General features: G+C 29.7%; 1 protein-coding gene across 1 annotated transcript in view; it reads right to left on the bottom strand.

Moving 5' to 3' along the window:
- LOC149420914 (uncharacterized) overlaps window positions 1–10749 on the bottom strand; it is a 68900-nt gene extending 58151 nt beyond the window's left edge. Inside the window, exon 1 of the mRNA XM_089635284.1 lies at window positions 10306–10749. Coding sequence (XP_089491410.1) covers window positions 10306–10384 — 79 coding nt within the window. The 5' untranslated portion in view covers window positions 10385–10749. The remainder of the gene's footprint in view (window positions 1–10305) is intronic.
- Window positions 10750–16268: the final 5519 nt, after the last annotated feature.

Below are 16268 nucleotides of genomic sequence, written 5' to 3'. Positions count from 1 at the left end.
ACATTTTTTTTAACTAAAAAAAAAATTATAAGTTAGATGATAAGCTACGTACCTAAATTATATTTTTTTTAACGACAGACGCATACATTGTGGGGAGAATAAAATTTCAAGTCCTTAAAAACATGATTAATTGCTTTTTACAAGTGCGCAATAAAAATATTACTTGGCCATTTTGATAGCGAGCGTGGTCATAAAATGTGTTTAAATATACATTTTTGCAGAGAATGGGTGTTGTAGGAGCGAGTAGGTTCTATGTTAAGAATGAAATAAGCAGTTAAATTTTCACGACCCGTTCCACACAGAGGGACATATGGCGCGGGAGTCGCGGCAAAACGGAATGGCAAGTTTTATTCTCGGGTTTAACGCCGATGTATACCTTCCACCGCTAAAGAAACAATTGGGCCTGAAAAAACCATTAAAATGGGAATCTGTCTTTATTCAAGGGCCTACCTACTCACTAACACCACACTTTACATGTGGTGTCAAACCCATGAAGTATGAATTCGTTGAATCCTCAAATGGTGTGGAAAATTGTTGCGAATAATCAATGTTATTGTATGGGAGTGGTCGCATCAAAATTCTTAATGCGTTTAATATTTCTTAATTATTGTACCTTTCGCAGAGTGGGGTTAAAATCGCTTTGTCGCATTTACCGCCTATCTCGAATTAAGCAAAAAATCACATGAAAGCCCATTTTGGTATTTTCATCAGTATTTTATTAAATATTAACAGCCTTAAAAATAAAAATAAATTTACCTCACAATCATTGAATAAGAACTGTAAAAGTTTTGAATCAAGTTGGTAATAATAAAAAAAAAATTCTCTCTTTTTTTAAATCCGGCAACATTGCAATTCGCATCTGACAATAAAATCAAACATGCGCTTTTGTATTTTTTCCCGTTGAGGTATGTTTTGCAATGAAAGGCGAAAGTTTTTTTAATGCCTTCTGTAATATAAAAATAAATCATTACTCATATTTTTGTTCATGAAACGTTCAATTTTTAATTATATTCGCATAATTTAATATATTTAATACTTATTTGGGTTATTTTTCGTCAGTTTAAGTAAAGTAACTAAGCAACAATCGCATGTTGTAAAATGTATTTTAATTTTTTGTCAAAAAGAATGTACATTTACCAATATTTGAATCGGATTTAATGGTCTATATTTTTCAAGAAATTTATTAAACTGATGTTTTCTGAATTTTAATGCCTAATACAGGTGTTGGTAAGAATGTATCAAAGAAATAAACGTGTGAAAGCTATGCGTTCAAATTTTAATTTTTTTGTTGTTGATTTTCTGGGAATTAAAATATATTTTTAATTTGTGAACCAGGAAAAAAGTGAAGAGACAGTTTTATTTAAAAGTCTTTAAATAAAATAAAAAGACTATGAAACTTCTCTAAAATTTTCAACATTTTAATTAAAAACGTCTGTGGAATGCTTTTTTTCAGTTCGTTTTATGTTTGAAATTGAAATATGGTAATTTACAAATATTTCAGTTTATTTCAAATACAAAAATTGAAATGATAAATTTATCTGTTTTCTAAAATGTTATTTGTTTTTATGACATATTCAAAATTAAGAAATATAGAGAAAATCTAAGAAAGTTTTGGAATTATTTCGAAATTCGATGAGAAATTATTATTATTTCAAGTTTAAACAACTCTCTTTGGCTGAATAAGTAATTAATATATCTTTTAACGAACTATGTTATGTCAGTTTCTTTTGTACGTCTCAATTAGTAAGGTTTTCTTACACACGGTTGTTTACAATTGAATAAAATTTTCACGACGTTTTATAAAGGCTGTTACAGGAAAAACCATGTGTTAGTTGAAATTTAGACACACCAGAGCTCTTTCATAGGCCTAATAATGTTTAAGCTCATGCAAAGAAACAGTTAAAAAAACTCTGCTGTTTAATTATTGTAACGCGTTATAGTTGTTTCGTCTCTGAATGTATTATCAAACTATGGTCATAAACTTATTTACAAATGAACTGTTTTATATAAATTAAATAATAACATTATTGAATATAAAAATTAATTCAAATTGGTTTCTGCAAATTAAACTTTTTAACAATAAACAATGAAAAAAAAAGTGAATAATTGGGTGTATCAGAATCGAGCATAAACTGTTTTCAACTTTTAAAATAATAAAATTCTACGATTTATTTCGGATAATTAAATTTCACGATGTTTTAAATGCTTTAAAAAACCGATATTCTGTTTAAACACTGATATCATTTTATAGATCATATTTTATTCTACCTGGTTTCATCAAAATGGTGGTAACATAGAAAAAAACTTTTAAAACTTGGTCTACAGCCAATCCGATAATCTTATGGAATATTTTAAATTAAGGTGCTCATTATTCTATATTACGAACTTTTGGAATATCCCAGATAGTCTGAACGGAAAAATAACCTGAAGACTCAGTTTTGTGCTCACATTTCAAAGGTTTGAACGTATTGAAGGTGTAGTACGGGCGAGTAAATTGGACTAGTCTGTTATTACGGACCAAGCTATTATTTGCAAACCTTAATACTCAACCCACTCGAAGATTGCACACACCGATGTGTACATTGCTCGAACAAACTTCGCTGCTGTTCGCCCGACTGACCAAGACGATCCTGGGTTCCGATCATTAAAAGCATGGCGCCTGTATATATACAGGATGTTTAAACGTATATATATATATGGCTATCGTTATCATGGAAGGTAAATTCTTTGTGAACACTGTTATACTCTAGTTTAAAATTAGTTCTGAGAAATTTTTTCTGAAATCATAAGATCTGTAAGTAGGTACTTAATATCTACCGTCATGAAAAGCCATATATATTTAGTAAAATTTTTGAAAATTTCAAATAAGCAATTATACAAGTTTTCCAAAGAAACGTAAACTAAGGGTCATAAGACAATATACCATCTTAGTGACAACCCTTTTTTCAAAATTTCTTCAGGCAGGTAGTGTACCATAATATCAAAAAAAGCAAATTATACGATTTCGCATTAAAAAAAATAACTGATTATTACAACGGCTCAGACAATTATGATAAATGAATCAAACCCACTTGACTGTGCAGTTTTGGGGCCTCCCATCAATAAAATGGTTAAAAAAAATCTTAGGCAGATATTTACTATATTCAAACTGCCTGGGAATTCTTTAAAATCAAGTTTGTAATGATTTAATCCTTTTTCATAAAAAAGATCTCTGTATTTTAAATAATATACGAAGTATTCGATTTTTTTGGCGTGCAAAGCATTATGTATAGTACATTCTCATTATGTATAGTACATTCTCATTATGTATAGTACATTCTCATTATGTGTAGTACATTCTCATTATGTATAGTACATTCTCATTATGTATAGTACATTCTCATTATGTATAGTACATTCTCATTATGTATAGTACATTCTCATTATGTATAGTACATTCTCATTATTATTACATTCTGAATAAACAATAGTAATTAATATTAATAATACAATTTTTTGGTTTTCAAATAATATTTAACATCCACTTAAAAACATCGCTTTAAAGCGTTTTTATAATAATGTGAGACACAATTTTTTGACTTTTATCGAAACCTTGATATTGCTTTGACTTGACATTATCATATTTATGTTCATTTTGCCCTCCTTTCGAATTCAAAATTGTTGTTTTTCCATTCGTGTTATTTTATATGTCTTTATATATATATTTTATATACGTAAAATAATTAATAAATTACTGCATAAAAACCGCGAAGGTGCATTTAAGACACATTAAACCAAGTAATTTGTTTTAAAAAAATAGCAACCAATTTCACATCAAAGCAGTATCGGTAAACAGATTTTTAAATTACAAAGCTCGTTTATGTGCTTTTTGTTTGCTGTTTTGGGTTATGATCTTACGCGTAGGAAGGGAAAAAAATCACTGTTGTCGAGAAAGGTTTTACAAATATAAAGCGTTTTCTAAAAAAACAACTTAATTTATATTGTACATGCTTCGGAAAAAGTCTAACGATTTGTATTATTCACATGGAAACAAGTTTAGAAAGGGTTTAGTAAATAGCGTTGAATAGATCCATTGATTACATAATTTTTTTTTGTCTAGCACTAACAACGTATGATAGCAAAAAATTATTTCAACTTACAATATCTGATGTAAATTCATCGATAAACGATTAAATACCTACTCAGATCTATATTGTTTCACGCTCAAAACGCAAAACTTCAAAAAGTGGCTATATTAGAATATAAGAAGATATTTATCACCACTGAATAGAATAATAATTATTATGACACGCACTAGAAATGCCTTCCATTTAATTGAATGGAAAGCAATGTCTTTAGTGAAAAAAGATGCTTTTGATTCAAGTGAATTTTTGTACGCGCTCTGTCTCTTTTACACTTGCCTAACATCGTATATCGCTATTCTATTTGAATTTCATATTGACGATCAGTAGTTTTGTACTGAAAATTTTAAGCCCGATTTTCCAGACTTCATCACGAATCATGAAACACACATTTCTTGTGTTTTCTTTATTCCACGTTTCTAGTAAAGTTTTTCAAACGGGGCTAAAAATCCGATATTTACATTATTTATTTATTCTGCATGTTCTTGTCTTTACTTTTTCCAAGTAAGGTTAGGCGCGTCAAAAGTGTAAGTTCGTGTTCTCATAACATCTGAAATTAAACTGATGTTATGTACCTTTATTACAAGCTCGTTTATTTATTCGAAGAATAAAAAGTACGTCTCTCACATTTAGGTTCTAAATTGGTATAAATTAATAATATTTTACTGTTAATTTATTTTATTCAACATCTGATGTTTCGTGGTAAAACATGAATCTCATTGTTGGTACACATAATATTATATCGAATGTGTGATTAATTTATAATGACGGTGAATATAGAAGTGTTTATATTCAAGTCTCAAACAATATTATATAAATTCATAATAAGATTAGCTAGGTTATGAGTTAATTCGTACTCCGTCCTCTACTTGCCAGACAGTGAGAACTTTTGCAATGTTATTCTGTAATCCCAGATTATCCCACGAAAATAATCTACTTCAATAATTCTCCTGGCAAAGCTTCTTACGTCGAACTGAGCTCCGATTATTATTACAATAAAAACGGATAATCCGCAACATTTTGACGGAAATGTTTTAAACGGAATTATGAACGTAAATAAATAATTAATTCGTCGTTACAGCCCCGAAACAATGAATTATTACATTATTCTTAAGATAAAAGGACAGTTTTTGGATGGTCTTAATTCTTTCAAAATGTTGGATAATTTTTTTTTCCGTCAATTGATAATCTTGGTTGTGGAAGTGCTTTTTGAAGTATTCATTTCAAAGGTAGAAAACAGATTTGACATATCTACTTGCCAGATTATCAGAGAGAAACTGGAACAATATATGGATAGCTTCTACATGTACTTCTGATAACTAATATTTGTTTATGGCAACCAACTGATCGTCCCCCTTCCGAAATGGCAACTGTAATTGGGATATCACACCCCTCTTGAATAGTAGAGCTTCGCACTTGGTCCCATAGTTTAAATCTCGACATCCCTTTCAAGAATCTCATTTCGGAATCCTGAAACGTTGAACGTACCTTTTTGTTAATCATCCGGATTTGACGTCCATTAGTAAGGGCGCAATGATACACTGACTTAGACACTGTTAACTTGAATGTGACACTTAGTTCTACTTTGATTACAGTTCAAATGTATAAATGATGTAGCAATCCTCTTGCCATACCTGTTCCAGGATCCTCTCCCAGTTTTTCCATGGTTTGAGAACTCAACACTAAAGTACTTAGAATGGTCGACTGAGCCCGATTGGCATTAAGGTTGCACTTTGATTGATTTCTTCCTATAACCATGACAACTTTATAAATATTTTAAAGTTCTAAGCTTTTTATCTGTCGCCACTCACCGTACCTTTGCTTGAGAACACCCGTGGATTTTCGGTACAGATAAGGTAATGCATGGCTGAAAACATTTGGTCACAGTGTACTAAGCAAGAAGTTCAAAATGACAAACTGTTGTTTACTGAGATATTGCGTAAAAAACTCTTACAAAGATAATGGCGTGTATCTGAACACAATAGTACAATCATTGGTAACATGTCACCGTAAAAAATGACCTCTTGCAATGTCGTCAGCAAACAATAACAAACTGTCTTCTATCCAAACAAACAAGAATGTCAAATAATATTTACATGTGGTCGTCATTATTATCTTCATACACGCGGTAAAAAAATCCTGGATGACACGAAATTACGTTATAAGATTTTTGATCTCCTTTATATATTTTTTTATTCTCTTCTACCTTCCCAGTGAATATCTATATTCTTATGTCAAAATAATAAAGGTGAAAAATGAACAAAATAGATTTCATTTTTACACATTATTGACATTTTTAATTATCTCTAAGATTGTGAAAATTGTAAGTTTTTTTTGTTTGATGTACATTTTGTGTGAAATAAAACTATAGATAGTTACCATTGTAATATTGAGAGATGTAGTGCTTAAAAAAATGACAAACCTACACATCTTAACTTGACAATTTATATTTCAACTTATGAAAACACGTCCTTTAAATTCATATCGTTTGGGCAGAAAGGGGCTATAAATTATTGTACGCCTCAGTACCTTACACCAATTTATAGGGAAAAACCTGGGCACGAGCTTAGTATTAATAATAAAGCTCGATTTGAGCCATCAATTATTATTCAAATACCTTTTTTTAAACACTTGCCGCGCCGCAGAATTGATGGGTTTGGGACCTCACGGGGCTTGACCCTGTCTGTTAAATACAAATATATGGATACCCTATTATAGTCGAAAGAAACCCATTTACCTATGGATTTACCTGGCTCTGATATGATTCGATCACCGGTCAAAGGGACGAGAGAAAATAATATTTTTTGATATATATATATATATGATATCAAAAGGATGAGGCAAAATGTTGGAGTGTGTTTGTGGTTGAATATATAATAATGGCATGTGCGTATCAAGTGTGGCATATAGCGATCATAATGACGAAAATTTTTCTCACATACATCCAGAAGTTTTTTTCTTCGCTAGAAACACCACTCAAGAAATCGATTGCCGATTTAATGAGAAAAGGATGGTTGAAAATTAACTATTACACATAACGTAAAATTAAGATCATTCAGAAATATTAAAAAAAAAAACACTTTGTTCATCTCTCATCATTTCAGAACTTAGAATTTCACAACTCTTCCAGTCAAACAATTAAGAATAAGAATTCATATTACTTAGTAGTCAATGTCTCAATTTGAAGGAAGAAGAACGAAATAAAACCGAAGTACTTTTAATTTTAAAAGCAAAAAATAGACGACATGCGTGTTTTGAGCTTTAATATTGTTGTTACGCTTGAACCCAAAAGAGGTGCGCCGTCAATTTCTCAGCAAAAACCGCCATTATGGCGTGTCAGCTAAAATTTGGAACCAAAACGTTACTCTTTCTAACAAGAAAAGTTAGATATTGTGTGTTTACTGATGTTTTAATGAAATGCCAATTTATCTGATATTTATAAGTTTCCTGTAATTACCAACTCACTACACGTATAATCTTGTTCCCGAATTTACATTTTTCCATGATATTACACGCTTGAAGATACTGCCGCATGTGTAACGAGCCGTGTAGGTTGTGTTTTCGCCCTCATAAAACGTTTCCTCTCATTTTCAGCACAGAATAAGGACCCCAGCCGTTGTCGGAAAGTATTGTTCTCAAAATGGACAGCCTTTTGACAATGTGCCTTTTAGTATCGTACATTGTATCTTCTATAGTGTAGAATATTTATTTTCGCTGATTTTAATACCGCTCAGTATAATATGAAAGACGGCTGCTTCTCCGCCAGGCAAATTTGACCGTGGAGGCCTTAATAAATTTCTAAAACTTTGACATCACAATTTATAAAGAAGGCTAACTTTTGTCATGAAATAAAAATATTATGATAATTTAATCGATTTACCGCGAGGTTAAGAATGGAAAAGTAAAAGAGAATGCCAAGCATAATAAGTTGGTATTATAAATTAGAAATAATATTGATATAAATTTGCTTTGATGCTAAGGAAATGGTACATTGATAAACGAAGAAGGTTGGGTTGAGATATGGAAGAAAACAGAAAACTAGAATATTTTTTACTCTTTGATGAAAAAATTCTACTAGTTTCAAATAAGGGTTTGGTTGGAAGAAAAATTCATAAGAAGTCAACATACGACCTCCGTGGTCGGGGGGTAAAGCTCTTGACTAGCAAGCCGAAGGTCGCGGTTCAAATCCAGGCGTGAATTTAAAAAAAAGGATTTTATTTTATTAATTTGTGTTATGTCTCAATTTATTCATTTTAAATAGTATATATTATATTTGCAGCATTTTCCAGAGTCGAAGATACTCTCAGTATCGGCTTGTTGTAAGACCACCATTCAATAAAACCAAATGGCTTTAGCCGTGTTTAGTTACCAGATCTGAATAGCCAGGTACTCCTCTACCTTCCCTTTCCCCATCTCCTTCCCTTAACAAAACCTTCAGCTTCACAACATACATCAATTGGGTAATGCAACAGTCTCATTGGCTTCAGATGGTTGGGGTAGTTTAGATTCTTTTGCGGTATTCATATTAAAAAAAATTCAAACCACCTTTATAGATCCATGATCAAACAAGTTCTTTTAGGTCAAAATAAAACGATATTGTTTAGAATGGAATCCCTGGTGCTCTTAAAAAGGATTTTTTTTTTGTTAAAGGTTTTCTTTTGAATCATAAAACAATTCTGCCTAGAAGAATATATATAAACCAAACCAACCCAGTTTAGTTTTTTTTTCAAATGAGGTGCCATATGAAGTAGTGTATAAGTATAATATTTGGGTTGTTTAAAATGTTTGTCATAAATTATTTTAATAAAAAATTTTATTCAAGTAGGTACTCGCAAACACACAAAAAAATTATATTTAAACAATAATTATCGGTTTTCCTTTAGGCTAACATCTCTGTGTCCTGTCAGAATTCCCACAAACGAGGAGGCAAGATGTTATAATATATTATGTAGGTTTGTATTCCATCTAAGCCAGATATCTCAACCCACTCCGTAATAATTAATTAAACTCAGCATTACCGTTCCGAGAAAACGTTCCTTGGAGTCAATACATTGTCATATCCACACTATCGATATCCCGTATCCACCTCTATTGTTAGGTTAAGAAGCTGAATTGTATGTTATCTATGTTTCGTTGACCTCCAAAAAGCAATGCTTTTAAATAGGAAACATTCACATTCATAAGCCGAACTATGTATTCATTGGATTTGATTGGAACTCCAATATTTATGGCGACCTAAAAAATAAATTATCACAATAAATAGTTTAAAAGAAAGCTTGAAAAGTCACCGCATATTTCTAAGATTAGCTAAAGCAACATATTATTTAAGAATAGACAACAGATAGAAATAAAATAGCCGTATCTCTCCGAAGTGAAAATGATTAAAACACTTTGCCATACTCTTGAATCAGAAATTAAAATCGCTGATTCGTATTAGGTAAGAGAGTTGTTATTAAATTATTAAAAAAATAATTGCAATCTGTTATGATACCATGCATGCTAGCCAGGAGCTTAATTAACATTAAATTTACATAAGATTGGTACACTGATGGGAGTGATTGGCACTAAACTGGTTAAGAAAGATGATGCTCCTTCTTAAATGTTTACTGTTTATAAAATTTTGTTTTAATGGAGACTTTAAAAAAAAGTGTCAAAAAGCTAATCAACAGTTTGAAAAAAAAAACAGAAAATCGTAAAAATCACCATTTTATAATTATATTTTGCTCTTAAATAAACAGTAAATATTATAATACAGTAATTTTTAAAATATACATAGTAAAACATAAAATAATAAAATAAATCTTCTAACAGGAAGATTTTAAGAAAATAATTGAAAAATAAAAATTCATCTTATTATTATAAATTATAAAGAAATATTTTAAAACAACAAATATATATCGCTGGAGAAACGGCTCACAATAACAATAATCTTTAAACAAACACGCAGAGTTAGCTTACATAATATGTATATATTTTAGCTTATACGTGATAAATGACGGTTCTGTATTTTTGAGATTGACCTCGCGGCTTTAATACCAAATATCTAATGCTTCATAAATATATAATTATTTTCGAAATAAAAACTGTATGCAATGTTTCATAAAATAAGTTTGTCTTCTTAAAAGCCGTCTCTTTATAAAACAAATGTACCATAAAACATAAAAACCATTTTAAGAAAACTTACCATTTAAGATGAGAAAAATCGCCGCAGTTAGGAACTGCCTGCTAAGCCGAAAATCTTTAAGCCACTTTAATCTTTCCATGTTGTCAAATTGATGAATTTTTACAAAAGTCACAAAGTTCTTTGAACATGTTTTTAAGTCAACAATCCGCTATCACTTCACAGAATACTGTTACTCAACACATCCAAAGCAAAGTTTTTATTTAAATAAGTTAATAATTTAAAAAAAATTATATATTCACATTTTTACAGTGACACTTTAGATTTTAAATTTAAATACAGCACTTTAATTGAGATAACAACGTGATTAATTTGATAAGCCCCCTGTAACCCGCTATAAGTGACTTAAGTTTTGAATTATTAATAATGATGCGTCGAATATCCGTTAAAGTAGTTTGCATGCGGCGGTTGGCGTCGCGGCGCTTGCTACAGCGGGCGTTCGGTGCGGCCGCCGGGACGCTAGTGGCCAGGGGCGACAGGCAGCGCTGCGGCGCCCGCCGGAAGTATCCACTGTGCGTTTAAAATAAATACTCGTCTTATGCATAGAACCAAAACGTTATTTTAAAAGCTCCGGTGAAATTTCATTCATCATTCCGGGTAACGCTAACGGAAATAGTGAACAGAATATTTTAAATGTTAGCGGACGTGTTAAACTTTGAAGAGTAGATCATTTTTGAGTTTTGTGAAATTATTGGAATTTCAAGAACTAATGCTTACGACGATTACTTTCACTGTTAGTATAGTCACGAGGTTTATCGTAATTAATTAGTCGTGCAGTGTTTTAGGGTAGATATTCGAAAAATTTTAAGACTTACCTAATTTAACCTTTTGATAAAAAATAACAATTTTTTGTCAATCTTGCTGGTACAATAATTTGATTTTGTTCAATACCATCTCTTTGAAATAATGACCAAAATAGCTTTACAATACCAAAGCTGCTATGGTTTAGTTGGTTTATCCAAAAATATTCTAAGCATCCAAATTTTTGTTTTTTATTAATATTCAAAACCCCCTTAACTACTTTTTAGTTGGTCAGCCGATACATATTAAAAACATTTTTATGTACATATGTATAACATGGTTAATTTTAAAATATTTTCCACTTCCATATAAAATAATAATGATTAACAGGTATAAATTAACATTTATGATGACAGAACAGGATACAAAAGGTTTATGAGAGTGTTAAGTTATGTTTATAAAAGTCCTATATCTATCTGTCTATGTACTGTATGCCTGTATATTGTAGTCCCTTAAAATGTTATTCTTCTTTATCTATTTTGAGTGGCTTCTTTTACACATGTGCTTTTGTTGTATAATTAATATTATGAACATGACCTGCTGACAAATGTTTTGGAAGTTAAAAAAATAAATAAAATTTAAATTTAAAAAATCTATACCTACATATAAGCAGGTTTGACATAGCGTTATTACTTTAATATATTTAATAAGATGAGAAAAACTAACAATTAGTTAACAGATTATAGATATACTTTGCATACAAGAATTCTTTTTGTAGGCCATATGGGTCTACAATACTTAATCAAGAACGTATAGAATTCAAAAAACAAAAATACTTCAGCTGATCAAAACAATTAAAAAGATTAATCTTCTAAAACAGGATCAAGCAATACGTTCCTCACGTCAACTTGATATTTGTGTGAATTTCCAAGTAATTTTGTAGATAATATTCTATAAAAAAAATATTTTCAATTTATTTAAAAATTACCAAAACGTGTCCTAATGGGGGATGTAAATCCGCGCCTTACTGCGTTATGAGAGGTAAAAAGTCTGGCTCAGTATGTCTGTGCAGATAAAGAAACAATAGTGCGTGTTGCTTTTCCATTAGATGGCGCTATTTAAAACGTGTTAAGTTGACATGTAAAAGTATGTTTTTACCTGTCACAGGTGACATGTAAAAGTATGTTCTTACATGTCACATGTGACATCTATAAAATGGTCAAAATTTAAAAGCAATCGCTGAAAAACTTTCGGAGATTTAAGATTTTGAACAAACGAACATTTACATTTTTATTTATATAGAATAGATAGATAAATGTGAGTTAAACGTATTTCTTTTAACTACCAAATAAACATCGTAAATATCGTAAAATCTTTAAATTTACAAAATCTTTGATTCCCAACTTGAGTTTCGTCATTCACTGCAAAAAAATTCTGAGGGTGAACTTTTTTCACATTTTCACTCAAATAATTAATTTAACTAGGGTAAACCCGTGAAAAGTCATGGAATTTAAAATGAAAAAATAAAAATATGTACATATAAAAATTCAAAATAACAAAGTTTTTTAAAATGCTGCGGGCGAGAATCGATCCTCGATTAATTGCTTGAAAGGCTAAAGAATACACCTACATATATGATATTATTATTCAATTAATTTATTTTTTGTTCTGAAAATAAGACGTATTTTTGAATTTTAGAATGTTAACTTCTCACGTCACATCCTAAACCATACTGTTTATTTTCTATTTTCTTTTAACATGTTATTTTTGGTAGATTCCGATTTTATTCCCTCTTTCTTCAATTTTTTTATTTCAATTTTGAAAATGACACATTTAAAGCAAATATGAGTTCATTGAACTTGAATAATTTCATGCATCGACAATCGAAATCAGTATTTTTAGATAAAAAAATATTGTGTGATGAAGGCGCAGCGCCATATTATTTTTTCATCGTACTGAAAATTTTCGATTAGAAAATAGATTTCTAAATAGGGGTGTGAATATTTAAAAGTGGTCTATTCGAATCATTGTATAAAAAGATTCCTAAAAAAACATAAAATTCGCTTTATTGGTCTTTCTTCCGATTCTTACTTCTGGCTGCAAATATCGTTGAAAGGTTTTCTTAATAATTCCAACTTAGAGTAGAATTTATTAACAATTTGTAAGTTTATATTATTTCATGAATGTATTACCATCTTCGGCGACATAAATGTAAAAATCACCCCGAGCTTTGAGACGAATTTAAGTATCAGCACGACAATATTGTTCTGAAGTAGAGTTTTGGAATATTTTTCTTTTATTTTAAATCGATAAAATCTAATCCATTGAGTTGCGTGGAACGTGCCAGGAATATGCCCCGTGATCCTAACAATATCAAAACATTAGAGTTCTTTTTCTAGGCCACATGGGTCTCCAATTCACCAATCAAGCACGTGTGGAATTCAGAAAACAAAAATACTTCCGCTGATCAAAAAGGCGTAAAAAATAAGTTAACAAGATTCATCTCATAATACAGGATGTAGCAATATAAAAATCACAATTTTGGGTGAATTTCTTAGTAATTTTATAAAAAAATGTTCTATAAAAATTTGGTATTTTCAATCGGAATTGATTATGAAATAACAAAAATATGTCTTGTGCCCCCGCATACCCAATTTCTATCGATTTATATCAAGTTTCTCATCAAGTCCTTAAGTTTTTAAATTTAAACAAAGTTATTTTTGATGATAATATTTATACATTTGTTTTGTCGAAACGTTAATAAATCCCCTGGATAGAAAAAAATCGCAAAGTAAGCTCCGTAAATTATTAAAAACACGTTTTGTTACTTAATATGTCAAAGGCGTGAAAAATATCATAGTGTATTTTTTAATGCAACTATTTTAATTTTTTATTTCATTTCAAACGAGTAGTTTTTTTATTTTGACCATTTTTCGCTAATATATAATTTGAATAACTTATTAAAAATACATTTTTTTAAATCTTTACTCCTTGTTTTAAATTGTTTATTTTTTTTTTTCAAATGTTTAGTATTTTTTATTTTATTTATTAACATTTAAGAAATGCTAAACTACTTTGTTTTATATTATTTTCAAATTCCTCTATATTTCAATCTTTTCATATTTTCTTTCAAATTATTTTAATGTAATTCACTAAAACACTAACTCGTACAAAAAAAAATATCAACAGTTAATTTTTGTTAGTTAGTGTTTATGTGAATTAAATTCAAATAATTTGAAAGAATGTATGAAAAGATTGAAATATAGAGGAATTTAATAATAATATAAAACAAATAAAAATTAAATATATATTTATAAAATATATAATTTTTCACTACTTTATTCTCACTCTATATTTTCTATTAAATTATAAAAGTTTAATTTATCGTTTTATTTCTTCTATATCTCATACTTGATGTATTTTTTTAATGTACTGTCTGTATAGCTTGGTGGTCTAAACATACTTAAATAATAATTGTAATAACCATTTAACTGAATGATGAAATATTAAGAACTAAAAATATTTAAAAAAAAAAGAAAAACAAACATTTCCGGGTTACGAATAACCTGACAATATTTGAAAATCTCCTACTACCACCACAATAAGCTGAAAATGTTGCTTGTGTTGTGATGGAGGACTTAGCCAGCCAAGGAATTGAACACACTATGCCTGGGTGGGACCCAAACGCGATGTCAACTCGGCTACCGACCGGTCAATATTTAAATATGTTCATTTTTACTAAAAAAGTAATTTAGATTTTTTTTTCCTCCTTTAAAAATGATATCCTTAGTGGGATCTCCCATGCTGAGGATTTCGTTCACATATTATTAAAATTGAGTAATTAGTAATTTTCTGAAAAAGTAATAAATATATTTAAGAGTTTTTTTCTGAAAATAGTTATAAATATATTACAGACTGTTTTTTCGAGTTTTCAAATGACGTAATTCCATCAAGAATATCTAAATTGTTTATGTGTTTAGTATTTGCAAATAAATATATCTTGCATGTTAATGCCTGTTGTGATAGGGGATTTGTCTCCAGAGACGTGTACTTCACAAGTATTATATTAATGTTCATAAGACAATCGTTCCCCTAAAACGCAGTTCGGAAAAGCGCTACACCCTGTGTGATGATGTGGTGCCGAGCATTCCAACCCCTAGTATATTTTCCAATCACGTCGCATTTTTTGCGGCGGAGTAATACTTTTTCTACTCGAGCAAATCAGTATTAACCCAGATTCTCAATCTGCTCACCGGAGGCGCCTACGTTTCATATTGCACTATCAGCTACATGGTAGATGCCCGTTACCCATGTCATGCTTTCAGATATTCTTTCAAAATTGTGTTAGTCAAAATATTCGGGGTTGCCTTGTGACTCGTCTATGACCCAAAAAGAAAAAATATTTAAAAATAAATTTATCGCATCGAAAAATGTGTTGACATTAATTAATATATAATTTAAGCCTTCATAAGTTTTTAGGGGTATAAGAATAATAGAGATGCAAGCCTGATTTTCATAGCTAGTTCGTTAGTATCTAAATTCGTTTATTATTCATACAGCCTTACTAAAAAAGTGGTGAAAATTTTATTCAATTCATGAAGTATATGAAAACATATCTAATATAGAAAAAGACAATAAAATAGTTAATCGAAAGGTATATGCGTATAAATTTAATTTTCTCATTGAATTTTGAAATATTCTCAAGATATTTTAATTGTGCTATTTTTTTAAGATTTCGTAAAAAAAATCATTGAAAGAAACTAGATAAAAGTAACTTAAGACTTTTGTATTTAAATTTTTTTTTTTAATTTAGATGTTGGAATATTTTAATTACAAACATGAAATAAACACATACTTTTACTCCAAACGTCAAAACATTGCAGAGAATGCAAAGTAAAAAAAAAATATTTCGTTTGTTTTGGCAATATGCAAGAAAACTCGCATCTCACTATTTATATCTTTTATAATTATTTAAAATATATTATATAATTCCTAGAGAATAGTAATACATACAAAAAATGAGATTTTTAATTCGTTGTTAGCACAATATAAATGTTTATTTGTTTTTACTAACACACACAAAAAATATTTATGTTATTAAAAATCATCAATTTAATAAAATTCTTATAAAATTCACATGGTAAGAGTCAATTTAAAAATAATATGTCTGAAATACCCTAATTTTTTAAGAAGGGAATTTCACTTATTAATCTGCTGCCAGTTCT

This window comes from Hesperophylax consimilis, chromosome 9, assembly GCF_061612785.1.
Source record: "Hesperophylax consimilis isolate HC1 chromosome 9, BYU_Hcon_1.0, whole genome shotgun sequence".
In the NCBI taxonomy this organism is placed as follows: domain Eukaryota; kingdom Metazoa; phylum Arthropoda; class Insecta; order Trichoptera; family Limnephilidae; genus Hesperophylax; species Hesperophylax consimilis.
Note: the sequence above shows the minus strand (reverse complement) of the source record. Positions and strands in the feature narration are given on the sequence as shown.